General features: G+C 45.2%; 2 protein-coding genes across 2 annotated transcripts in view; one reads left to right on the top strand and one right to left on the bottom strand.

Moving 5' to 3' along the window:
• Nucleotides 1–15,957, top strand: part of MCM10 (minichromosome maintenance 10 replication initiation factor) — an 88,333-nt gene extending 72,376 nt beyond the window's left edge. The window contains exon 21 of the mRNA XM_025853484.2: nt 15,825–15,957. The gene's annotated coding sequence lies outside the window, so the exon portion shown is untranslated. The remainder of the gene's footprint in view (nt 1–15,824) is intronic.
• Nucleotides 7,978–25,898, bottom strand: PHYH (phytanoyl-CoA 2-hydroxylase). Its single transcript, XM_025853487.2, has 9 exons — nt 25,617–25,898; nt 23,841–23,899; nt 22,176–22,286; nt 21,439–21,607; nt 17,443–17,524; nt 15,634–15,815; nt 13,366–13,515; nt 10,961–11,095; nt 7,978–8,301 (listed from the first exon to the last, which is right to left on the bottom strand). Exons 1-9 carry the CDS (start codon nt 25,689–25,691, stop codon nt 8,248–8,250), a joined length of 1,017 nt encoding a protein of 338 aa, XP_025709272.1. The 5' UTR covers nt 25,692–25,898; the 3' UTR covers nt 7,978–8,247.
• Nucleotides 25,899–26,457: the final 559 nt, after the last annotated feature.

Below are 26,457 nucleotides of genomic sequence, written 5' to 3'. Positions count from 1 at the left end.
GAAATACATTGTGGTTTTACATGCAAGAGTCATTTGCATGAACTTTTAAAAATTAATTTTTAATTACTGTAATATATGAATACATTCTCTTTATAGAAATTAAATGAGTATAGTCATTTAAGGTAAAGTACTGTTAGGGGTTTTTAATTCTCCTTTCTTGGTTAACAATCAGTAAATTGCAGACACATGTATCAGCCCAGAGACCACCCATCCCCCCACCCCCACCCTTTGAGCTCAGGGCTTTCATAGATCAGAGGTGAGTTCTTTGAAGTCAGAAAGCACGTCCCAATCATCTTTATGTGATTCACACATAGTGTAGGCCTGCGCACAGGCTGTTCATAATTGAATGAATGAATGAATGAAAAAGAAAGGAAGGGTGGGAGGGAGGAAGGAAGGAAGGAATGAATGAATCTAGGGGATTGGACTACATGATCCCTAAGACCCTCTCTATTATGTCCTGTATATTCTGATTCTATAAACTATTCATTTGCCCACTATTTATCAGTGGATTACTGGACACCGTTTCTGTGCATACAATAGAATCCCTTTACAATACCGACTACCGTAAGCATGATCAATATCTATCTTAAAGATTACTCTTACTGTCTGCCAATATTACATTTCAAGAAATATAAGTTGAATTGTAGTATAGCTGAAATTTTGGAAAAATTTAAAGTTCTTAATATTATATGAAATAAAATCATTAGCTAAAATGTATAAATGATCTTTTAATGCGTTATTCCAATGACAAAGTGGCAAAGACTTTGCAGTCCAATTGCTGGGGTTCCAGTCCTGGCCCCACCACTTGCTAGCTGTGTGACCTTAGGCATGTTACTTAACCTTTCTGTGCTTGAGTTGTCTCATTTGTAAAATGGGGATAGTGATTGGTGTTTAGACTGTAGAGTTGTTGCAAGAACTAAAAGCATCAGTATAGGAAACTTGGGTGGCTCAGTCAACTAAGTGCCCAACTCTTGATTTCAGCTCAGGTCATGCTCTCAAGGTCGTGAGATGGAGCCCAGCATCAGGCTCTGCACTGGGCGTGGAGCCTGTTTAAAAGATTCTCTTTCTCTCTCTCCCTCTGCCCCTCCCTCCGTGCTCACTCTCTCTCTCTGTCTCTCTGTCTCTCTATCTCTCTCTCTCATAAATAAATAAATAAATCTTGTTTTTTTTTTTTTTTTTAAGCACCAATACAAGTTCAGGGCTTACAACAGTGCTCAGTGCCCAGGGCGGCATAATACAGGTGTTAGCTGCTGATTTATTAAAGGAGAAATTGATACTATTCAAACATAATCTACTGCTAAGGCACCCCGTACATGGTACCGACTGACCACACAGGAACCTCAGAGGCTAACTTCCCTAGCAAACGCCTGGAGGGCCAGAAACACAACCCAAAAGGGCAGGGCGTCCATACTCTGGGAGAAGAGAAAGACTCAGCAGTTCAACTGCTCAGCGGCTCACTCACTCTTCCTCCTACAGCAGTGACTCCGGCAAGCCCCTGTGTAAATGCCCTAGGACTAAGGAGCAGGCTGTTTGTTGTGACACACTGGCCACTTGCTGCGCACTCCCTCCCCTTTCCTGCCTCACGTCCCTGTCGCTCTTTCTGGTCTCCTGGGACTGCATTCCCCACTTAAGAGTTGGGACATCGGCTTCTGCCTCCAGCCCCGATGGTTAAGGAATTGGGGCTAAGGTGGACATTTCCCATTGCATATCCTCCAAGCTTCACCAAGGAAAATAAAACACAGCTCCCGGTTTTCTTTGGAACTGTGAGTAAAGAGCATCGGCAAGGGGACGTCTGGGTGGCTGAGTCGGTTAAGCGTCTGCCTTCGGCTCAGGTCATGATCCCAGGGGCTTGGGACCGAGTCCTGCATCGGGCTCCTTGCTCAGCAGGGAGCCTGCTTTCCCTCTGCCTGCACCTCCTCCTGTTTGTGCTCGCTCTCTCTGTCTTCCTGATGAATAAATGAAATCTTTAAAAAAAAAAAAAGCATCAGCAAGTATTCTGAGTATGATGTGATAGAAAGTGCCTGGACTGGGGATCAGAACTCCTGGATTTGCCAATATCATCTTTTGCCCAAAACAACTAAATTCCTTTTCAGAGAGCATATTACCATAAAATGCAGCAACATATATTCTTCCTCCCTACTTCACACAAATACGCGTTACACCTGGCCCTTCTTTAGTTCCCGCTGTACTATAAGATCTCTTTTGATATCCCACCCACAAGCTGGATGCCTTTACTTCAGAAGACAGGCCTTATCACTCCCGGTTTTCAAATGAACACTGTAAGACCCAGAGAGGTTAGGTAATTTACCCCAGGTCCCACAGCTCCTTGGCGTCAGAGCCAGGAATTAAAGGCAGGTTTGTCTGACCTCCAAGCTCATCTTCTTTGCACTGCTGTTCTGCTTGTCCAAGGAACGAAATGCATATAAAAAGATGCTAAACTCCATAATAATAAGATACTAATAAATGCATAGTAAAATGTACTCTGGGAGTTGAAGACTCTCCTAACCACATTTATTCTCATAAAGGCCATGTTGAGTCATTTTGCTCTGGAAATAAGACACAAAAATCAGTAACTTAGGGAGACAAAAGTTATTGCTATCCTACTGGTCAGTCCCTACTCCTTCATTTTGCTAAAAAGTATCTCCGGACCATCCTTGCCATAATTTTTAAAAAATTGTCTCAGGCCACTAACGAAGATTGGCTCTCTCTAAGCTATAAGAGGTGTAAAGTACACCAAGAAATACCAGTGCTACCAAGAAATCAAGGAATCTGGATGCTGGAAGAATAAAGGCATATATTAAAACTATAATCGTCTTTGGAAGTGGGTTACCAAAGAGAACAGAAGCAAGGTTGAAGCTCCTGAAGCGTCATCGGCTGCTTGAAAGCTTCAAGGTGCGTGTTATGTGCTAAGTTGTTTCCCAACATTCCTAACCCCCAGTAGCTCAGAATGTGACTGTATTTGGAGATAGGGCCATTAAAGAGGCAATTCGGGGCAAATAAGGTTATGGGGATGGGCCCTAATCCAGTCTGACTAATGTCTTTGTAAGAAGAGGTTGGGACACAGACGCACGGAAGGAAGACCACGTGAGGACAGAGGGAAGACGGCCAGCTAGAATCAAGGAGAGAGGCCTCGGAAGAAACAGGCCTACCTGCACCTCGAACTCCAGAACTAGAAGGCTGTTACTAAGCTGCTCAGCTGGGGTGTTCGTGATGGCAGCCCAAGCACACTAATACAGTGTGTGTGTCATGGACAAGGCTCATGGGCTCCATACTTTGTGACCACAGTCAAGAGTGAGAAATCCAGGGGCGCCTGGGTGGCTCAGTACGTTAAGCGACTGCATTCGGCTCAGGTCCTGATCCCGGGGTCCTGGGATCGAGCCCCACATCGGACTCCCTGCTACGCAGGAAGCTTGCTGCTCCCTCTCTCACTCCCCCTGCTTTGTTCCTTCTCTCGCTGTGTCTCTCTCTGTCAAATAAATAAATAAAATCTTAGAGACAAAAAAGAAGAGTATGTATTCTGTTGCTTTAGGATGGAATGTTCTGTATATATCTGCGAAGTCCATCTGGTCCAGTGTGTCATTCAAAGGCCTCATATCCTTGAAGATCTTCTGCTTAGATGATCTGTCCAGTGCAGTGAGGGAGGGTGTTAAAGTCCCCTACTATTATTGTATGGTTGTCGATGTGTTTCTTTGCTTTTGTTATTAATTGGCTCATGTAATTGGCTGCTCCCATGTTAGGGGCACAGGTATTTACAGTTGTTAGGTCTTGTTGGATAAACCATTTAATTATGAAGTGGCAGAGCCAGAATCCCAAAGCCCTCCACCTTCCTGTGAAACGCCCTCCCCCAGAGCATCCAAGAGGAGCGTCTGTGTTCAGGCGGGTGACAGCAGAATCTTTGCACCAGTGTTTCATTTGCAAAGCATTCCTGCTTAGAGTCAACCAGAATTCCTGCCCGCTTTATTAGTATGGTGCCTTATAAGCACTAAACCCAGAAAACAGCTTTGTAACGTATCATCACATCTCCTTCTTACGGTGTTGTTTACTTGTCTCACCCTCTAGCTTCAGTCTCACTGTCCACAAAATGGGTCCGTCACTGAGTCCTTGTGAAGTCGTAGTTAACATTCAGTTGTCCTTAGAAGTACGAGCTAAGAATTGTACTTTGGTTAAAAATATCAAACACAACGCCACCTCACACGCATGAGGATAGGTACTGCCAAAAACGAACAAACAAACAAACCACAACAACAAAATAACAAGTGTTGGTGAGGATGTAGAGGAATTAGAACCTTCCTTGTACACTGTTGGTGAGAATGCAAACTGGGACAGCCGCTCCTGAAAACAGTATGGAGGTTCCTCAAAAAATTAAAACTGGAAATACCATAGGATCCAGCAACCCCATTTCTGGATATATACCCCAAAGAATTGAAAGCAAGGTCTCCAGGGTTGCCTGGGTGGCACCGTCGTTCAGGGTCTGCCCTCAGCTCAGGTCATGATTTTGGGGTCCTGGGATCCAGCCCCCCATCTGGCTCCCTGCTTAGCAGGGAGTCTGCTTCTGTCTCCCTCTGCTCCCCTCCCCTGCTTTTGCGAAGGGGGGGTGGGGGGCCCTCCCCACTCTCTCTCTCTCCCCCCTCCAAAAAAGAAATACAACTAGGGGTGCCTGGCTGTCTCAGTCCGTAGAGCATCAGATTCTTGATCTCAGGGTCGGGAGTTGGAGCCCCACATTGGGTATAGAGATTACTTTAAAAAAATAAATCTAAAAAAATAAGGAATAACAAACTAAAAATAAAAAAATGTTGAACTCGGCACAAACATTTTCTAGAGCTTCTGAGGAGTGAGCCAACTTCTCAGTCCCAGTCACCAGCTTTTCCAGCCCCCCAACCTACACGGGAGAGGTCTGATAAAGAGAGCAGTGGAATTAGAGGTGGTTGGAACACTCAGAAAAAAACATGTCTGGGACCCGAAATCGGTGCAGAGGCTTGCGGGTCAAGTGTCTCAGCGTCCAGGAGGATGCTCTCTTATGTAGGAGGGACAGCTACAAAAGTGAGAAGTTTGGTGTTCACACCGAACAAGCCAGAAGTAGCAAGTGCCTCGTGCGTGGGGGTAGTGTGAGTGGCCGGGGCAGCGGGGAGGTGGGAGGAGGAAGAGACAGGGCCGTCAAGGGGTCCTACCATCCCTGTTTGGGAAGGCAGAGTATTAACATGGACAAAATCGTGCTTTCAGGGAAAGTATCCAGTGCCAAGTGTCGGTCCATGCCGAACCTCCAGGGTGGGGGTGGGGTGGGGTACAGGAGCTGAGTTGCAGGGCTTCCCTGGGTTAATAAGGAAAGACTGCGCACAGGTGGAGTTGGTGTGAACCACGGAGCGTTATTACTAGAATTGGCCTTGGGAAACGTGACCGTGTTGTGGACAGTAATTGTTCATTCAATCAGAGGCTGATTCAATTGGAAGTTTTGCAACGTGGCTCAGTCTGTGGCTTACAAAGGGGGACCTCCCAGCAGACACCGGGAGCAAAGGTCTATTTATCCCAGGCTGTCAGCGCCAATCACCATAGAAGGGGATCCTTTCTATCCGCTTTGGTCTGCACTTTGAGTACCTCCTGTAGTCCTTAGAGGTTAGTCTCTGGGCAGATAAACACTCTCCCAGGGTAAATCCCCTTTACACCCACTGTGAAACCAGGCTGTTCCTCATTCTGCCAAGACGCCATGGTAGTCCCATGCCCGCTCTTCATTCTGCAGCTGACCTGCACTCCCAGCTTTCCCAGAGGGGGCCACACGGACAAAACGAGCCGTCCTAACTCATCCCGGTGTTGTGTCTTCCACATCTTGTCCTCTTGCGGGGAATGGCTGCTTTGATATTTGTAAAATGAATGAATGGACAAAAGGGACACAGATAAAATGGGAAATGAATGGTTTCCTGATTGACTAGTTGGCGTGCACTCAAAAATGCATAAGGGAAATAACGAATTGTGCTGTCTGGTGTTCCTATTGGAGTTTATTTTTTTTTCTTTCTGTTTTTTTATTATGTTCAGTTAGCCAACATATAGTACATCATTAGTTTTTGATGCAGTGTTCAGTGATTCATTAGCTGCAGATAACACCCAGTGCTCATCACAACACGTGCCCTCCTTAATACGTGTCACCGGTTACCCCGTCCCCCCACCCGCCTCCCTTCTGTAACCCGCAGCTTGGTTCCCGGAGTGCAGAGTCTCTCCTGGTTTGTCTCTCTCTCTGATGTCTTCCCATTCAGCTTTCCCTCCCTTCCCCTGTGGTCCTCCCTGCTATTCCTTATGATCCACATGAGTGACACCATATCATTATTGTCTTCCTCTGCTTGACTTATTTTTCACATTTCTTTTACGTTTGAAATTAGTTTCAAAAGGATTTTTGGTGCAACAGAGCTCCATACGTGCTGTTGACACAGGCATTCCTTATGTACATTTTATGTCCAGTCATTCTGTAACCCAGTTTCCTTAAACCCTGTCAGGGATAGTCTTGCCTTCTCCGGTTTCCAGTTGGACCTGACCTTAAATAGGGTGTCCTCACAAAGAAACCGACAAAAACAGTGAATCTCGATTTAGGAAAACTTGTGCCTAGCAGATTGACAAGAAAGGGACTCTGTGTTAACTTCTTACCAAATTATATTTTTTTCAAAAGATCAGGACTACGTCTCTTTGCTGCCCCCAGCTGGTGTAGAAATACAGCACTGAAAAAAATAAATTCCCCCGAAACAAATAATGCAAAATATGTTAAGGAAAAAAAAAAAAAGAAGCAGCAGCAGCAGCAGCAGATAGCAGGAGGGGAAGAATGAAGGGGGGGAAATCGGAGGGAGAGACGAACCACGAGAGATGATGGACTCTGAAAAACAAACTGAGGGTTCTGGAGGGGAGCGGGGTGGGGGGATGGGTTGGCCTGGTGATGGGTATTAAAGAGGGCACGTTCTGCGTGGAGCACTGGGTGTTCTGCACAAACAGTGAATCAAGGAACACTACATTAAAAACTAATGATGTAATGTATGGTGATTAACATAACAATAAAAAATTTAAAAAGTAAAATAAATTCCCCCATGGGGTGCCTGGGTGGCTCAGTGGATTAAGCCTCTGCCTTAGGCTCAGGTCAGGATCAACAGTGTCCTGGGATTGAGCCCCTTGTAGGGCTCCCTGCTCAGAGGGCTATCTGCCTCTCCCTCTGCCCCTCCCCGCTGCTCATGCGTGTGTGTGTATGTGTGTGTGTGTGTGTGTGTGTGTGTGTGTGTGTGTGTCTCTCTCAAATAAGTAAACAAAATCTTTAAAATAAAATAAATTCCCCCATTTCGTGCCCATCAGAAATCCAGACTATCTAAAAAATTCCCTTTAGTTTAAAAGAGTTTAGGTTTCATTCCTAAACACTGAGGGTTTTCAGCTGCCTTACTCAATAAAAAATAGCAGATGAAGCCACCGTTGTCTTCCTTTGTCAGGAACAGAGAAAAATGACTTGGAAAGATCCGGTCTATCTTTTTAAGGCGGCTGCTTGGGTTGGAGAAGTCATGCAAGGAATCCTATGTCAGAGCATGAGCATCCGCCCTTACTTTTACTCCACAATGCCCTTCATTACACGTGCCTGTGTTAGTGTTCTAGATCTGAGAAGTCTCTCATGCCATGAAGTCAGTGGGTGGTGGGTTTTCCAGAAGAGGGATGCAAAAGTCCCTATACCCTGAGTTTCAAAGGATTCCATTCGGGCCCCTGGGTGGCTCAGGCGGTTGAGCATCTGCCTTCAGCTCAGGTCATGATCCCAGGGTCCTAGAAACCGGTCTCACATTGGGCTCCCTGCTCAGTGGGGAATCTGCTTCTCCCTCTACTCCTCCCCCCTGCTCGTGCTCTCTCTCTCTCTCATGCTCTCGCTTTCTCTCAAATAAACAAAATCTTTAAAAAACAACAACAACAAAGGATTCCTTTCTGCTGGGGCAAAGAGCTAACTGAATGAAAGAAACTGATTGAACACACTTAAATGAGACATCAAACACTTTTATTAGGTGCAACCCTCACTTAGTTCTCCTGAAAACAGTAATCGGCCACTGTTACATGTATTCATCCATGAAAGCAACAGCTCTGCACACAGAACTAATCACGTGCCAGGAAGTACCAGGTCTGCACGTGCAGTGATTTGGATAACAAGTGACAGAAAAGATTAAGGCAGCTTGTTAAGAAAACACTCTCCCTAGGCACCTTGATTCCTTGTGGTTTTCCCTCAGAGAGCTCCAGCAGAGGGCGACCTCACAGGTGGATCCTCTTCCCTTTCACCAGCCGCCCTCGAAATCTACACAAATCCTGGAAATAAAGCCAAACACAGTGAGTTGATGGAACACTGGGAATCTGTTCAGCATAAGACAAAGGAGATTTCTAGCATCTGCCAACAGTTAAGTGGAAAAACTCTGCACAGGAGTCCTGTCAGTTAGTAAATAAACCACATTCCAGGACTCCAAATGATGTACTTGCCCACATCTAGAATAGTGTCGAACAGACTGAGAGAGCCAGTCCCCAGGAGGTCAGCCGGTCTTATTTGGCTCTGCTGTTGACCACAGGTATCTTCAACCGGCTGAGCACGGTGTTTGGTCACAACTGCCCACACTCCCCCACCTTGTCCTGCTTTCCTTTAGACACTGCCCCATTTTGAGTGATCTGCTCCTAAGTGAAAATGATGTCATGAGTTTTGGGTTCATTTGTTTTTTCCCTTTGTTCTCAACAAAACAATTCAGACTTTTTTTGTTCCTTGTTTATTTTTGAGCAGACAGCAAGGTCAGGTGGAAAAAACAGGTTTCGAAATTCGACCTCATTCCGAAATGTAGCTCTTTCACTTACGTCACTTTGGCCAACCTCTTGGACTTTTCACTTTCTCGTTAAGAGCGTGGAGTGAGGGGAACCTGGGTGGCTCAGTGAGATAAGTGTCCGACTCAGGTCATGATCGCAGGGTGGTGGGATCCAGCCCCATGTCTGGCCCCTCGCTTAGTCGGGAGTCTGCTAGAGATTCCCTCCCTCACTCTCTCCTCTCCCCTGGCTTGTGTGCACTCTCTCTCTCTCAAATAAATAAATAGATCTTAAAAAAAAAAAAAAAACAGTGAGAATGATTGTTCCACTGGGTTTTGGTGAAGAAAGTAAGAGTAGGGCTATGAAAGTGCTCTTGTACCTCACAAAGAACGTTATCGCAGAAGTTAATATCATCATTCTAAGTAAAGCTGAGAAACTATATCTGCGAGACTAACATTTTATTTTTTTTAAAGATTTTATTTATTTATTTGAGAGAGAGAGAATGAGAGAGAGAGAGCACATGAGAGGGGGGAGGGTCAGAGGGAGAAGCAGACTCCCTGCCGAGCAGGGAGCCTGATGTGGGACTCGATCCCGGGACTCCAGGATCATGACCTGAGCCGAAGGCAGTCGCTTAACCAACTGAGCCACCCAGGCTCCCGAGACTAACATTTTAAAATAAATACAGGAGGGGCACCTGGGGGGCTCAGTCCGCTAAGTATCGGACTTTGGCTCGGGTCATGATCTCAGGGTCCTAGGATTGAGCCCCGTGTCAGGCTCCCCACTCAGCAGGGAGTCTGCTTGTCCCTCTCCCTCTGCCGCCCCTTCTCCTCCCCACCTCTGTGTGCCTCTCTCTCTCTCAGATAAACAAAAGATTTTATTTATCTGAGAGAGAGAGAGAGAGGGGCACGGCAAGAGAAGGAACACAAGCAGGGGGAGTGGGAGAGGGAGAAGCAGGCTTCCCACTTCCCATTCGAGCCGGATGCCAGGCTCGATCCCAGGACCCCGGGATCATGACCCGAGCCAAAGTCCGACACTTTTAAAAGATTTAAAATCTTTTTAAAAATAGGATGAAATAAATACAGGAGGCAATTCATTTATCACGACCTGACAAACCTCAAACATAATGTATGCTTGCTTTAAAATTCAGAGTGTTGCACGGAAGCCCCACTTGACAAGATACGGTGCCTTCATAAGGCATTTTAAGTACTGGACCAAGGAAGGAGGACGAGACTTTCTACCATCTGCAAATGTGAAACGAGAGCCTTTTCAGACATGGGATAGATTCACAGGTTCGAAAGGGAGAAGTGAGGTTCTTAAGCTGGGAAGGAGTTTCAGAAGATGACTCCCAAGGGCACGGTAGCTTAGTGTTGGTGTATGGTACTCTTCCCAGGACCGGAAGGCCCAGAGTTATCATGACAGTCGGTCTCCTTGGGGGTCCTGTCACCCCCATAGGAAACGCATGCATTTATGATTAATGCAAATTAAAACATAGGATCAGCTTCTTGGTTCAGAGGCTAAAATGGACTTCATCTACAAAGCAAATATGTTTATTTGCCTTGACTACAGTTTGTCTGCTAATCATCATCAGCGTTGAATGTCCACTAGTTACAAAGAATTTACAAGTGATGTGTGTTAAGTAGAAAGGGATATGAAATAATGTCTCATGCCCCCTATTGATAAGCATCAGTGGTTTCTGAAGTCCGCTCCATGACTCTCCAGATGTGAACTGACCCAAGCAAAAACCTGCTTAAGAATTGCTTTCTGGGAGTCTTACTGGATTTACATATATGTAAATACTCTGCTGTATACACATAAAGGAGGCCTGTGAGTGAAAGCCCAAACCTTTAACTTCCTTCTGTGCATTCAGAAGGTAGCCTTTGTGCTTCACTTGCTCTCCTCTAGACCTGTGTTCTGTTTCCACCTGTCTGTCCTTGAACAGGATAGCCTGCATACCACAGGGCGGCCAAAGACATAAAGAAGCCTGGGGTGCTCAGGTGCCCCCCGCCTGGGAAGCAAGTACAAGCTGAAATCCCACTGTCATTCTTAGTGGGTCTCAGCAAAGCTTCTGCAAGGCGCTCTAAACAAAGCATGCTATACTTCCAAAGTACATCAGGTATGAGAGTTAAGCAGCTGAAGGAAAGAAGAAGAAAAAGTCTTAACCTATCATCTCAGACAGACGTACCCTCAGCGTGCTGTCTTTTGGAATTCCGTGTAATTTGTTTGCTATCTCCATAACCTCTCTCTCAAAGATTTCTTGACTGGTGCCTTTGACATCGATGTAGTGGCAGTCCGAACTGGCGAAATGGCAGGAAATTGCCTGTGCAGTGTGACAGGATTAATATTGGGGGAAAAAAAACCATTCCATTAACACCAGCAACCAAACAGGGAGACTTCTTTTAGAAAGTCAGCTATTTCACTCAGCGTTTGATTTCTAGAATGTTCCATGGTGTCCTGTGTTAGTCTCTTCAGGGTTCAGTAACCCCCACCCCCACGCCCCAGGGACAGTTAAAGGCTGACTGAGAAATGACAAGAGGTTTTTAGCTCCCTGTGATACTTGTTTTCAAAATGGGCAGGGAACATAACGACATGAGCAAGAGGACTTTAACTTTTTAACATGTGATTTGTCTAGTGTGTGGATGTCCTCAAGTCCTAAACAGGAATGTGTTCCGGGGTTCTTCATCATCTTCCTAGAGAAGTTAGTTACTCAGTTGAGTTTGTGGTGGGTTGTTATTTCAATGGCTACAGATCGTGAAAAAAAAAAAAAAAAACAACCCACAAAAATACCTTGCAGAAGAAAATAATATACACGCCCACCCCTCTCAAATCAAACAGACATTTGAAGTCCGATAGCATTCACGTACAGTCCCCATCTTGTTTCCTTCTGAAGGTAAGATGGAGGTTACTTGGTTCTCCCCATTGTTGAAAAAGTTATAAGCTGATCTAAACTTAAACCCCGCTTTCCTAGTTGCAAGTTAGTTCTCTTGAGGTGACCATGTCTACTGGAAGGACTGCCTGCTTTGCCCAGAACATCAGACTTCTAGGCGGTAGAGTCACAGACTCCATTTCCCACAGAAGCCCCCACACCACGCCAAGGAGGAGTGACACCTGAGGCCAAAGGGGGAAAGTGCACACCCATATACATGGGTTTATGTATTTTTTTTAAGGGTTCATATTTTCCCAAACATTAAAGTAGTTGAAAAACTACTGAAAAATTGCAAAGTCAGTACGTTAAATCTCAGATTACTTACGTTTTTTATTCTGTAACTTTTATTTTCAAAGAGTAATCATTCTATACTCTCTCTCAACTTTTTAACATGGACCGTTTCAATATGTAGTGATCCTACCTCAGTTTATGATCCTGATCATATAGCAAGTAATATAATTTTCTGACTCAGACAACTTTCAGATCTTTGGTCTCAGCTTCCTGTTTTTATACACACACAGACACATACATTTCCATTTTTCATTTCAAGTTGAATTTTGAGGCTAAGGATCCCTGATTAAAGGCCCGAAGTGGTGAAACTCAGGAACACTCACATCATTTGTGTCACTGGGGCCGTACCCTCTGCTTGAAGAGTTCCGAGGGTCCTGCTGGTGGAGAGTCTGATCTAGTCTTTATTTAAAATGTTGGCATTGTGTTCCTCATGGATATTTTTTGCATTAATTTTGATTTTCTAAATACTGCCCTAAAATATCATTTAACTTGATTGCTGAGGGGGTTTTTTTTGGCATCCTCCCCCCACCCCCGTTAAACTTTGCCCCAGAAAAGAGTGCCTTCTTGCCTCTCTCTCACCCCGGCCCCGTCAACCTGACGGAAATAAGAACGAAGGAATGGAAGGTGAAACCTGGTAGCTAAGTCTTCACTTCAGGGAGACAACGGGGGTTGGTGTGACAAACTGGAAGGCTTCACTCAGCCCCAAAGAAGCCCCCAATATTTAGTACCAAGAGCCATGTTATATGGGGAATGAGAGTCCATAGTACTGTCAGATCTGCTGAAGTTTTGAGAAGCGAAAAATCTGGGAGTATGAGAAATGTCAATTTTTTTTAATGTAAGCGATGAAATCATTAGGTTTGTAAAACATTCTAGGGCTAAAACAAATTCTGGGACTAAGAGGTGAAAAATATGGCTGCCTGTGAAATCTGAGGTCTGGGCAGCCAATTCAGAACCTTTGTTTAGAATCAATAATAATCAATAATGTTATTTTCCCAATAACAAAGCTATTATAAACTTTCCTCTTATGTGATTACTGTGAGCTATATACATTCCAAATCTTATGATTTTAGTATGTCAGCCATTGTGTCTGCCTCCAAAAGCACCGGCTGTGGGCTCCCAAGTATGTTCTTTCTCTGAAGCAATTCTATGAATGTTCGTAAATCAGTATCAGTAGGATTGGGATCCTGAGGTCACCTGGCTTCTTACTGATAAGAGCAAAAAAGCATGAGGTAGCAAATAGATTTCCCGGTAAATATAAACCACGCTAAAGGCCAGTTTAGTTCAATGTCCAAATCTCATAAAGTTTCACATATCTTGACATTTTTGTTTCTAACCTCTTCATCTTTGGAAGGTACAGTGATGTGAGTGCATACCTTCCGGTATCCTTGAGTTTTGTTCCAACCAGATCCATGGATGAGCAAAGGATGAAAGAAAACAGTGTCTCCCTTCTCCATCACAAGGTGCACTCGGGGGCTGTTTTCATCATAGTCCTGGATCCCATAGAACATTACGTTAACTCCCCCCTAGAACACACAAGAAAACCAAAGTCTGTATTAGAGGAACCCGTGATTGAGAATTTTATCAATGACTCATTAGGAAAAGCAAAGGTTTCCTAAGTTCTGCCAAGAGAAAGACATAAATAGACTCTTAAGCTGTAATATATACAAAAACTTCTCAGATATCTGGTTGTAAAACTCATGGATTTGGGGGACCAAAGGAAGAATCTGAAATTTCCACTTAGCCTTCATTACTGAATTGTAAGTGAAGATCTAGACCATCTTTGCATTTTGCGGTTAACACGGGAGATCCCCTTTCCAGCCTGAATCTTAACCTCTCTTTCCCAACATGATATTCTCTTCACCTGGAACTTTGCCTAAATAATTCTTCTTTTGCTAAGGAGTTCCTCTGAGAAGCAAACTGTTCTTCCAAGCCAACAGAGAGAAAATGCTCAAGTTTCCTCAGCTCAGAAAGCACTCATGTCACATCCAGAGTAAAGAAAGAAGAATAGTCAATTAAAACATTGTGTTTTTTTATAACTACTTCCAAAGTTATTGCTTCAGTAATGGTTATGGAGGGGGGAGCACGGTATCCCATTCTCCTCCCTAAGGCTCTCCCACATTCTTCTTGCGGGGGGAGGGCCGCTTTCCTGCTGGACTGTGTTGGGACTTTGACCCAGTACCCTTCTCTCCTGGCCAGGGTGGATTTGTGACCTAAGCTTGGTCAATCAGACCTCCCACTGTTGTCCTCACTTTGAATCTGAACAGAGGATTGATCAAAGACCCTGGTCATGGTCAAGATTCAACTGTCCCCACCAGGTGTCCCAACCTGACTGTTCCCACGGAACGGTGACTCCCACTTTCCCTCTCCCCAGAGCCAGCCAGGCTTTCCATGGACTCAGCACGCGCCTGCGTCCCTCCAAGACACTCCCTTTGGCTTACGTCAGCCACAGCCCGCTTCTGTTGCCTGCACCAAACTTTCCCTAAACCTCAACTCAGTTTATGAATCTTACCGTTTCAGATTTTATATCCGAATCCAGACTCAAAGATTTTCACTTGGCACTCATCCCCAGTGCAAGAGTTCTAACTAATTGAGGCAGAAGTCCTGAAACCCATATTCTTTACTTCCTACAAAACCACATTCATTCTTCCTGCCTTAACAACACGTGCTCTCTCATTCTGACCATCATTATGGGGTTTGCAGGCCTTATTGTCTGATACCTAAAACACTCATAATCTCCTCTCTGGTTTCTCTGCCTCTGGACTCCTGACCTCCAGTACATCCTGCTCTAGACCTCAAGATTATCATTCCTGAAGAGCCAAGTGAGCTCACCATTCATGGGCTCAAAAGCATTTGATAGTTTCCTCACACCAACAGTTCAGTCAATAAACCATTCAATGGGCATACAATGGCATGCTACTCATCCTTCCCCAGAGCCTTCCTTGGTCTCTCTAGCCGGGAAGAGATGATTCCCCCCTCTTCTTTATCCTAAGGGCCAGCGATCAGTGCATAAGAATTACTTGGCATTTGAGACATGCATCTGGTGTTGTGAGTGTTTATGTCTGACCTCTGCCATGAGGCTTAATCATCTCAGATCCTATACAGCGCCTACCAGAGTTTCCCACGCTGGTCAGCTTTCCAAAACTTGTTGAAAGAAAAATGATTATCTTACCTGACATCCTTGAATTTTCTCTGATCCTAATTCCAAAACCTAAAACAATGTTTTGCTAGGAAAGGAAATGCCATCTCATTGTTAAAGTTCTTTATGGATACTGATAGGAAATCAAAACAATAAATCTTCTGGTTGAGATATATCCACTAGGGGCTCCTGGGTGCCTCAGGGAGTCGGGTGTCCGACTCTGGATTTTGGGCTCAGGATATGATCTCGGGGTCATAAGATCAAGCTGCATGTGGGGCCAGTGCTCAGCACAGTCTGCATGTCCCTCTTCCTCCCCCGCTGCCTCTCTCTGCTCCCGCCACCTCTCACGTGTGCAAATATCGCGAGCTCTCTCCCTTTACCTCCCTCTCTCTCTCTGTGTCTCTGACTCAAATAAATAAATAAAATCTTAGAGAGAAAGAAAGAAAGAAAAGAAGGAAAAGAAGAGAAAGAAAGAAAGATAGATTTATCCTGTATGCAGACATACCTCCCACTTAGGATAACCATGTGGCTTCAGGTCGCCTTTGTGTGTGCCTGGGAGCACACACAGGCAGCCATTGTTCTCGTCGATGTGCTCCATGGCTGTCCAAGCACAAACTATGTTATTGCTGGGCCGGAAGGGGAAATAGTACAGATCCTGGTGCAAGGGATGACGGGATGTCTTCTTGCCTGAAACAGAACCTGCTGTTAAAACACACCTGAACCTCAGAATTCGTCGCCTTTGCCTGCAAAACCAGAACACTGACTATCGCTACAAAACCCAGACGACGGAAACAGCACCATAGAAAATCAGCATGCCCAGAGAAGCACCACACTGGAATATCAAATCCACAGGGTGACTCCAGATCCTACACTTTTTTTCTGGGTTTCTGGTAGCCGAGGACTCACACCATTCTCTAGCAACTCATAACATATCATGATCTGTGTTGTGCTTTATTCCTTTGTAACTCTGGTTTGAGCACAGAGCATAGCATTCAAAACAAAGTTTGATTAATTGAAGAGAGTAGACAAATTTGAAGTTCCCTGTTAGCCTTCAAAGTGGCTGATACAAACACTATCAATTAACTAAATTAATAAAAGGCCGCCAAGAAGTTCCTTGTGGAACTAGAAGCACTTGGTGCACAGTCGTTGTGTAGAATCAGAGGTCACAGAACCACATCTCCGTGGTTCCCTGTTTGCACTCTGAACTTGGTGTTCCCCAACCCCCAACCCCGACCTCTCTAAGCAAGACATCCAGGGTGGGAGAGATTTTGTGGTGCTACGCTATAGGCCAGTCACATAAAGCTCTTCTGGCCTCTTTTCTCCAGAAAAAGTGGAAAAGGATAAAGAATCTTGAAGGACCCATTTATTACTCCTGGTAGAATACATTTTCTCAGCATGGCCCAAGAGCTGGGGCTAGCTTAAAAATGCAGATTCCTGGGGGCGCCTGGGTGGCTCACTCAGTCAAGCATCTGACTCTTGATTTCAGCTCAGGTCTTGAGCTCAGTTTCATGAGTTCAAGCCCCGCTTTGGGCTCCATGCGGGGCATGTAGCCTACTTAAAAAAAATTTTTTTTTTTAAATACGGATTCCTGGGTTCTAGCTTCCAAACCAGTTTCTCTGGGAGTGAGATCTTAGGAGCTACATTTTAGCAAGCACAAGAGCAACTGTATTTTGTGATTTTAAGAGCAACTGTAGTATGTGATTTTTTAAATTTATTTTTATTTTTTGAGAGAGCGAGAATGAGAGAGAGAGAGTGTGTACATGGGGCGGGAGGGTCAGAGGTAGAAGCAGACTCCTTGCTGAGCAGGGAGCCCGATGCGGGACTCGATCCCGGGACTCCAGGATCATGACCTGAGCCCAAGGCAGTCGCCCAACCAATGAGCCACCCAGGTACCCTAGTATGTGATTTATAAGAATAGTTTTAATTTTGTTAGTAATAATAATGTCTTCAATCAGGAAGGCCAAATTCACACTATCATAGGTGAGAATGGTTAACAAAGCTTAGAGGTGGTGATTGTAATCATAGGAGCCTATGGTATATGAACAGTCATGTTTATTAAACCAAAGTTTTGAGTAGCAAGCCAGTCGTCTGAAAATCCAACAATAACCCTACAGTTAACATCTGAGATCACTACTGTACTTCACCATTGTTATGACGTATGCTATTTTAAGACTTAAATAAAAGGACATATATATTTATTTATCAAAGTTTAACATTTATACACACAGGTATAGTTAGAACACCTTAAATTATTTTTTTCTCTTTTTTTCTTTTTTTTTTTTTGGCTTCTCGATAACAAGTAAGAGGCCTTTACCAGAATCTGGAGGTTTGTTTATTAGCATTGTATGCATGGCCATAATATTGGGTCCAGTGAAGCACTCCACATATTTCAGAATCTAAGAGAAAAGAGGAGAAAACGTTTCACGAGAAATGCAATGCACAAAAGTGGCACAAAGTACAATTATCTGTACAAGAGCCAAGATGCCAAGAATTAAACACTTGGTAGGAGCACCTTGGTGGCTCAGTCAGTGAAGCCTCTAACTCTTGATTTCAGCTCTGGTCATGATCTCAGAGTCAGGATCGAGCCCTGTGTTGGGCTCCTTGCTCAGTGGGGAGTCTACCTGAGATTCGCTCCCTCTGCCCTTTCCCTCCAAATAAATAAATAACTATATTTTTTTAAGAAACCACTTGGTATTTCACGACACTGCAAACAAAGAATGAAAAAGTTGGAACAGGAAATCTTCAACATTGAATTAAACAGGCTTTTCCGAGCCAGTTGGAACCCCAACCACTTTTTCTACAAGAGAGACAAGTGTTTCTCTGAGGTATCACCTGGGAAGGACAGAAATACTCTTCTCTCAACTGGAACTGTCCACAGCTGCCCAGGGAGAAGGCAGCTTCCTCTTTCCCCCACCGAGACTCCTCATAAGAAGGGACCATGAGGGGCCCCTGGCTGGCTCAGTCGGTAGAGCATGCAACTCTTGATCTCAGGTCGTGAGTTCAGGCCCCACGTTGGGCGCAGAGCCTACTTAAGAAAACAAGGAGGGACCGTGAGAGGCCCCAGCACACATGCAGCGGCCATGCATACCCCAGAAGAAAACAGAAGAGCACCTGGGGCCACTTCACAATCAGAGCACCTCCCATTCCCCAGCTCTTCACCGAGGCCCTCCAAAGCAGACAGAGTGAAAGGGAACGGGGGTACGGTGGGCAATGAGATGGAGCAGGTCCCTGCCCCCATGGAGTCGATATTCTGGTGGAAGAAGGGTGTTCAATAATGACATGGGCACGGAGGCTTGAGACCAAGTTAGCAATGAGCATGGGACCCGCGCTCTGGCAGCTGGGGTGCTACCTCCTTGCGTCTAACCCACCAAGGGAGGGGTACATGCAGAAAAGACTGGGCATTGTATGCCTACTACCTGCCAGGGGCTTTATGCATCAGCCCACCTAAACCTCACAGCGGTCCCTGAAAAGTAATGCGTCCATGCATTAATAATCCTTTAAAGAGAACACCCCACACAAATGAGGCTAAAGCTAATAAACTGCCCAAGTTGGCAGAACCAATTAAATGAAAAAGATGGTATTCAATCTCCAATTCTGTCTGACTCCAAAAACAAGCATATTCTACTGCTTTCTACTTGATGCCCTGTATAAGGAATATTGGCAACCTGGGAATGAAATGCTTGAAATGGTACCAAAATCCTAGGAGTCAGGACTCATACTTCTTGTTTTTATAAGGCGTGTCAACTTTTGGGATTCCCTCAGGCCAGTATTTTCTTTCTTTCTTTCTTTTTTAAATTAATCTCTAATCCCACTGTGGGGCTCGAATTCACAACCTCGAGATCAAGAGTCTCATACTCCCACGACTAAACCAGCCAGGCGCCTCCGACCAGTATTTTCTAAATCTCAGTGATACTCAAGAGCCATTTTACCATTTCTATCATACTTTACAGAGCTGCCCGATACAGTTAGCCAATAATTTCCCTAAATCGACTCACGTCTTTTCCTGATTTATTCCTGAGGACATAGGATGGATGTGCTGGTTATTTTTTCCAATACACATCAAAATAAATACCCAACTACTAAAGTCATACCCTCCTCCTAAAAATCATTTCATGAACCAGCAGATGCATGCATGAGTCACACTTTAGAGAGGTGGGAAACCTGGACGTCCTGGTCGTGCTTACTCTACCACATGTTGCCTCTAACTTCAAGCTTTTCCTCCTTGATCAATGCTCACAAGTTCCATTTCCATAGCAGGACTTGAGTTTGGGAAGAATGGATAGTTAAGAGGGGCCACGTCCCCTCTTGTCCCCAACCCGAGGGGCTGGACATCAGAGGTGGCTTACCTGTACCGTCTTTTTCAGGAGGCAGATTTTCTTTTCTTAAAATTTTTTTTAACTTTTTTTTAAAGATTTTATTTATTTGTCAGAGAAAGACCGAGAGAGAGAGAGCAGCAGGCAGAGGGAGAAGCACGATCCCTTCCCACTGAGCAGGGAACCCAATCGGGACTCGATCCCAGGACCCTGGGATCATGACCTGACCCGAAGGCTGACGCTTAACCGATTGAGCCACCCAGGTGTCCCATTTTTTTTTTTTAGATTTTTGTTATTTATTTAACAGAGGACAAAGAGAGAGGGAACACAAGCAGGGGGAGTGGGAGAGGGTGAAACAGGCTTCCCGCTGAGTAGGGAGCCCGACGCGGGGCTCGATCCTAGGACTCTGGGACCACACCCGAGCCGAACGCAGATGCCTAATGACAGAGCCACCCGGGCACCCCAGGTGTCCTAGTTTTTAACTTTTTTTTTTTTCTAGGTTTAAGTAACATCCACACGCAACCTGGGGTTTGAACTCACACGCCAGAGATCAAGAGCCACATGCTCGGGACACTTGGGTGGCCCAGGCGGTTAAGCAGCCGAGTCTTCATTTCGGCTCAGGCCGTGATTTCAGGATCCAGAGATCCAGCCCCATGTCAGGCTCTGTGCTCACTGGGGAGTCTGCTTGAGATTTTCTCTCTTCCTCTCCCTCTGCCCCTCCACCTCCTCGCACCTCACTCTCTCTCTAAAATAAATACATAAATCTTAAAATAAAAAAAAAGTCGCATGCTCTACCAACTGAGCCAGGTAGGTGCCCACGTGAGGCAAATTTTCTAATCGCCCTTGGGGTTATAATTTCTAACATGTACTATATGCAATGTGTCCTTTAAACCATTCTCCGTAAATGGTTCATAAACTGTGATACATTTATGCAGTGGGATGCTACGCAGTAGTTTAAAAGTATGATAGAGAGTAATATATAAGAGATACGGAAAGATGTCTAAGATCTATTATAAGTGGAGAAAACATGGCGACAACCAGTATGTTCCCACGTGACACAAAAGGTGTGGGTAGATAGGTGCACCTGCATAGCCATGAAAAAATTCTAGCTGAATGCACCAGAAAGCTCAGCAGTGAATGGGGCTGGCGGGTGGGAGACTTCCTTTCTCCTGTTATGCCCTGCTGTGCTATGTGGATATCTTCATAACTATGAATTACTCTCAAATAATAATAATTTTTTAAAACCGAGTTTAAACCTGAACACAACCTTGGGCACCTGGGTGGCTCAGCTGGTTAAGCGACTGCCTTCGGCTCAGGTCATCGAGGACTCGGGATCGAGTCCCACATCGGGCTCCCTGCTCAGCAGGGAGTCTGCTTCTCCCTCTGACCCTCCCTCCTCTCATGTGCTCTCTCTCTCTCTCATTCTCGCTCTCTCAAATAAATAAAATCTTTAACAAAAATAAATAAATAAAAAATAAATCTGAACAAAACCTTAAACCTCTACTGACCAGATTCATGAGAAAAAAAGAAACAAAGGGATGTCCAGTGATGAGGACCTGCAGTGTCCCTCCTGTTGATATGCCATATCCAGAGTAGGAGAGGCTCTGTCTCTCTCTAAGGCAGAATTCCTAACCTTCTCAACCAAGGATAATGACCAAACTCCAGACAGGGTTTCTCCGTCTGGACACTACTGACATTGGGGGCTGGATAATTCATTATCTGGGGGAGGGGGCTATTCTGTGCACTGTAGGATCCCTGGGCTCCATTAGCAGCATGTCCGGCCTCTACCCCGAGAGAAGCCGGTAGTACAGGGTCCCCACCACGTGACAACCCAGCATGGCTCCAGGCACCGCCAACTGTCCGCCTCCAGTTGAAAACCACTGCTCACCAGCCACAAGACAAGGGGGCCAGAGAAAGTGTAAGCAGCAATTCCAGAGGCAAGCATGCAGGTGGGCTATTGGATTAGAGGGAAAGAAAATGCAGGAAGGCTCTCGAACCTCAGGGAGAGCACAGTATCTGAAGAGTTCCTTGTCTTCTTGGAAATCTTGGACCTTTGAAACTGTCTTTTCACTTGGCACATATTCTGATTTTGCAATGGACACATCTCTCATTATCATCATTTGCTCTGGTTTCACCTCCCCCTGGCAGATCCTTTCAAACTCGCTCCTAGAAAATTAAATTGGCAGATGATGTCATTAGTGCAGGCTCCAGACACCTGGCCTGGCCAGTTCTGTGGAAAGATTCTCGAAGATGGAGGGGGTGGTGTCTCTGCACCAGGCTGACCTCCGGGCCAGGCTCAGGAGTTCTGAGGACGGGGAAGAGAAACCGGCCAGCTCAGAAGCCCCCTCTCCTCACCGTGAGGCTGGAATTCACTGCGGGAACTCACATATCCTTTAGCCTCCCAGAACAGTGGGGAAATGTCTGTGATTTGGTTGCACCTGAGTAATAAGGGCAACTACTTCTCTCATACTTACCACGGGCCAGGCCCCCTTCGAAGGACTCTTGTGTACTTCACCTTATTCAGTCCTCACCACAACGCTAGGGCATAAGACACACAACAGGAAGTAGCGGGGCTAAGATTAAAGCCAGCTGGTCTGGCTCCAGAGCTCATGTTCCTAACCACTTCCCAATGAGCCAATCACTGAAAAATATCTGAACACACACACGCTCATCTTACTCACATTCCTACTGCAAACATACAACATTTCTGTAAAACAACGAAGGGTTACTGTACCTAAAGCGTTTAATATCAGCATCAGATACCAAATTTTTAATGACGAGAAACCCATTTTCTTCATAAAATTGTCTCTGTCCTAGGCTTAGATCATTATTATCCCGAGTATACCTAAAGGAGAAAAAAAAAATTTCAAATAAGTCCAACTGAAAAATCACAACCCAACAATATGTATCGAGAGCCTGACAAATGTTCATACTCTTCCACCCAGCATTTCTATGTTTTATTTACTCTAAGAAAATAACCTGAACAGTGTTTTAAAACAAGTCTTTGGGATTTAAGTTTATTGATTTTTTTTTTTTTTTTTAGTAATCTCTATCCCCAACATGGAGCTCGACCTCACGAACCAGAGATCAAGAGTCACATGCTCTTCCGACTGAGCCAGCCAGGCGCCCCCAGTCTGACCATTTTTTAAAACGTTTAGATCCAAAACGTTAACTACTGCTATCACCAAAAAATAGAAGAATAATTAATTAATTATATCCACTCAATGGGACAGGACTCAGGCATTAAAAATGAAGAGCATGGGGCCCCTGGGTGGCTCAGTTAAGTGTGGACTGGTTGTTAGGGCTCAGATCATGGTCTTATGGGTCCTGAGATCAAGCCCCAAAATGGTCTATGGGCTCAGCGGGGAGTCTGCTTGAGATTCTCTCCCTCGGCCCCTCCCCCCACTTGCAATCTGTGCACTTTCTTAAATAAAGAAATCTTTTTACAAAAATGAAGAGCATATGATAGTACGGACAGTGCTTAGTATAATAAAATGTATTTAGATTTGTTTATAACCAAGACACTACTTGAAAACAAATGCAAAGAAATACAAGAAAACATTTTTTAAGTGATTATCTTTACATCATGGAATTTTGGATGACATTTTTAAATTCCTTTTATTTCTCTGATTTTCCTATTCTGTAATGAATATGCATGGTTTTTCCGGTGGGGAAACAAATTCAATAGACTTTATATTTTAAATTGTCTAGATCATACATTCTCAGAAGAAAGCAAAGTCACAAAATCCAAGTAAGTGCATGGCAAATGCACAATCTCAGATCACCCAGTCCTTTCTTCTGGATTGGAACTGTGGCTCTACGAGAATATTCTATGGAGATCAATGTCTTCCTCTACAAAGGTAATTTAAGATAAACCAAAGATACTAGCTAATATAGCAATAGGACCACAAACTACAGGCTAACTTAAATGAGGTATAACATGCCTAAATTTGAAAAAATCAGATTATACACTTCTGATACTTTTCCCCTAATTTTTAAAATACATATAAAAAGTAAAGTTTTTTAAGGTCTTCACATTTTCCCCTAGCTCTAATTAGAACAAGTCCTGGCAACAGCCAATTTGTAGAATGAATTTTTTAAAGAATTTATTTATTCACTGTAGGGAGAGAGAGCACAGGCAGGGGCAGGAACAGAGGGAGAAGGAGGAGCAGACTCCTTGCTATGCACAGACCCTGACCCGGGCACTCCTTCCCATGACCCATGAGATCATGACCCGGGCCAAAATCAAGAGTCAGACGCTAACCCAATGAGCCACCCCAGGCGCCCCTGTGTAATGAATTTTCACCAGACAACATGAGATGTATTTTATATCTTAGTTACCACTAGAAAAAACTTTATATACATTGTATGGTTAAAAATGACAATTCGATCTACTTACTGGAATTGTGGAGGCTGGAAACCGTTAGGAGAAACAGCCCCTGAAGTGGGGTGAGCTACCTAGGATGTGAATTAAGGCAAATAAAATGAAATTTAGGAATCGACCTTTTCTAGAAACAACAGTCTGCCCGGGATTCACTGGCATCAGGGAAGACTGGGTTGCACACATAGCCGCTGACAGGTACGCACGGTTGCTTACATCATTTCATTTCAGGAAGTCCAGACAAGGGACTGGAAGACCCAAGACCTTTATCACCATGCCTGCAGCCCAGTGCAGGAGGCCTAGACCCGTAGGGCTCACTAACCGGGTCCAAGGTCACCCAGCAAAAAGGTGCGTCAGCGCAGATTTGATCCATTCGCTTTACTTCATAGCGTCCACTAGTTTATTCCACATGACTATTTCTTCCACTAAACTGCTGAACAAATGTAAAAAGTGTAAGGTTAAAATCTAGAAGTGAGGAGAACTGTGCTCTTCCAAAGATGGGTACTGAATGCAGTGGGAGTCCAGTCCAAAATACAAGAAACTTCTGGCTTCTTATTCTTAAAAAAAAAAAAAAAAAAAAAACACTGGGTGGTGTATGCAAACTGAACCATGGAACACTACATCAAAAACTAATGGTGTAATGTATGGTGATTAACATAATAAAATAAAATTTTTTAAAAAGTGTATTAAATAAACAGTGGCTCTAGGAAAAGTATGGTCCACATAGTTTAGTATAATTTTAAATATCTTAAAGAGCTAGAAATTATGGAAATTCTTTCTGGTTTTCTATCCAGGGAACCACAGATCATTTACTTAGCCTCTCCTTCTTCTTGTCCTCTTAATTTTTTTTTCATTGTTTCTTTAGCTTAAGGAGTGACGGTCTGAATGTCACCACACATAAACATGTTATTTTCTGTCATGTCTTTATGTAACTGGGGGCAGTACAATCCTCTGTTCTCCCTGAGGCAGAGAGGTTAATGACCTTTGTCAGCTAGGAGCAAGATGTGGTAGACAGAAAGCAGTATTTCAGTCCAAAATCCTTCTCCCTACCATTGTGGATTCTGGTGGTGGTGGTTGCCCAAGTTGGAGCCCAATTCGGGGCTTGAAGTACAACGCTGAGATCAAGAGCTGAGCTAGAATCAGGAGGCAGGTGTTTCGGGGACTGAGCCACCCAGGCTCATTTTCACAGTAGTCACAGACTGGACCTAGAAACCTTCATTCTGGTTCCAGTTTCCCCAGTGCCCGTGGGTTGGTGGTTCTCACCTTTGGGCATGTATCAGAAACAAGTGAAAACAGACGGCTGGGCCCCACTCCCAGGTATGTGGAATCCATGGGTCTGAGATGGGCCGAGGAATCTGCATGTCTAACAAGCTCGCCTGTGCCGGGCTCTGGGCGGTCGGCTCACGCGCGGCCAAGTGCAGAAAATGCCAAAGGAGCTGAGCGCAGGCCCCTCCGTAAGGACTTCCACTGTCCCCTCGCAAGGCAGGGAAACAGGCCCTAGGAGGGCCCGGAGGGCTGGGGCGGAGCCACATCAGCCCCTGAGGTCGGCCCCGCCATGACCCCGCTGGGAGCTTGGGGCCACCCGTGCCGGGACGCCCCCCCCCCCCCCCCCCGCCCCCCCCGCCCCCGCTCCCCTGGCCCCAGAGCCCCGCTCCGTCCCGGGCGCCCGGGACACCTGACACCATCACGGGGACGCGGACGCGGAGGAAGGGGAAGAGCTCGCTGGGCGGCTGTGCCAGGAACCCTGGAGGCCACCGCACTTGCAGCCCGAGCCCCGCGCAGCCCAAAGGATACGACCGCCCCGGCCATACCCCGGCCGAGGTGTCCCAGCACAGTGCGCAGGCGGGCGCCAGCACGGGACTGGTTCATGGCTCCGGCGAGGAGTCGAGTCGACCAGGCCTCGGTCCTGTGTCCGGGCGGCGGGCGGGGCGACGAGCACAAGGAGCCCTGGCCGAGCGCGCAGAACTCCTGGGATTCCGCCTTGTGCGGAGATGCACTGAGCCTCCCGGGCCACCGTACAGTGAGGACGTCCTGCCCACAGCCCCAGCGCCTCTGTGATCACAGAGGTCGTCCCAGCCGCACGCAGCAGGGAAACTTGTTGTAGGGCTTAGCGACCGGGTTCAGGTCGCCCAATGAGAATTGAGCCAAAACATGACCCATATTGCCAAGGCCTAGTTTCAATTTAGTTTATTCCACGTGACTGTACCTCTGGCTCAGCTGCTGAAGTAACAATTCAGATATCAGCCCTAGAAGTAACACGTGATGTTCAAAAGATGCAGCTTAATTGCTTGGGAATCCAGTCTGAAATACTAGAAACACACTGGATGTTCCTTAAAAAAGAAAAAAGGCACATGAAGTAAATGACTCCCTGAAGCTTGTCTCATCCACACAGTCTGGTATTATTTTAAAATTTCGTAAAGAATTAGAAATTGTTTTTATTTTATTTTTTTTAGTTTAATCTCTACACCGAAACGTGGGGGTGGAATTCACAACCCCAACATCAAGAGTCACACATTCCACCAACCAAGCCAGCCAAGCACCCTTTCCTTCCTTCCTCCCTCCTTTCTTTCTTTTCTCTTTTTTCTTTCTTCTTTCTTTCTTTCTTTCTTTCTTCTTTCTTTCTTTCTTTCTTTCT

Source organism: Callorhinus ursinus, unplaced genomic scaffold (assembly GCF_003265705.2).
Source record: "Callorhinus ursinus isolate GAN/ISIS: 27379988/994484 unplaced genomic scaffold, GSC_fseal_2.0 scaffold36, whole genome shotgun sequence".
Classification (NCBI taxonomy): Eukaryota; Metazoa; Chordata; class Mammalia; order Carnivora; family Otariidae; genus Callorhinus; species Callorhinus ursinus.
This window is presented reverse-complemented; position numbering and strand designations above follow the sequence as displayed.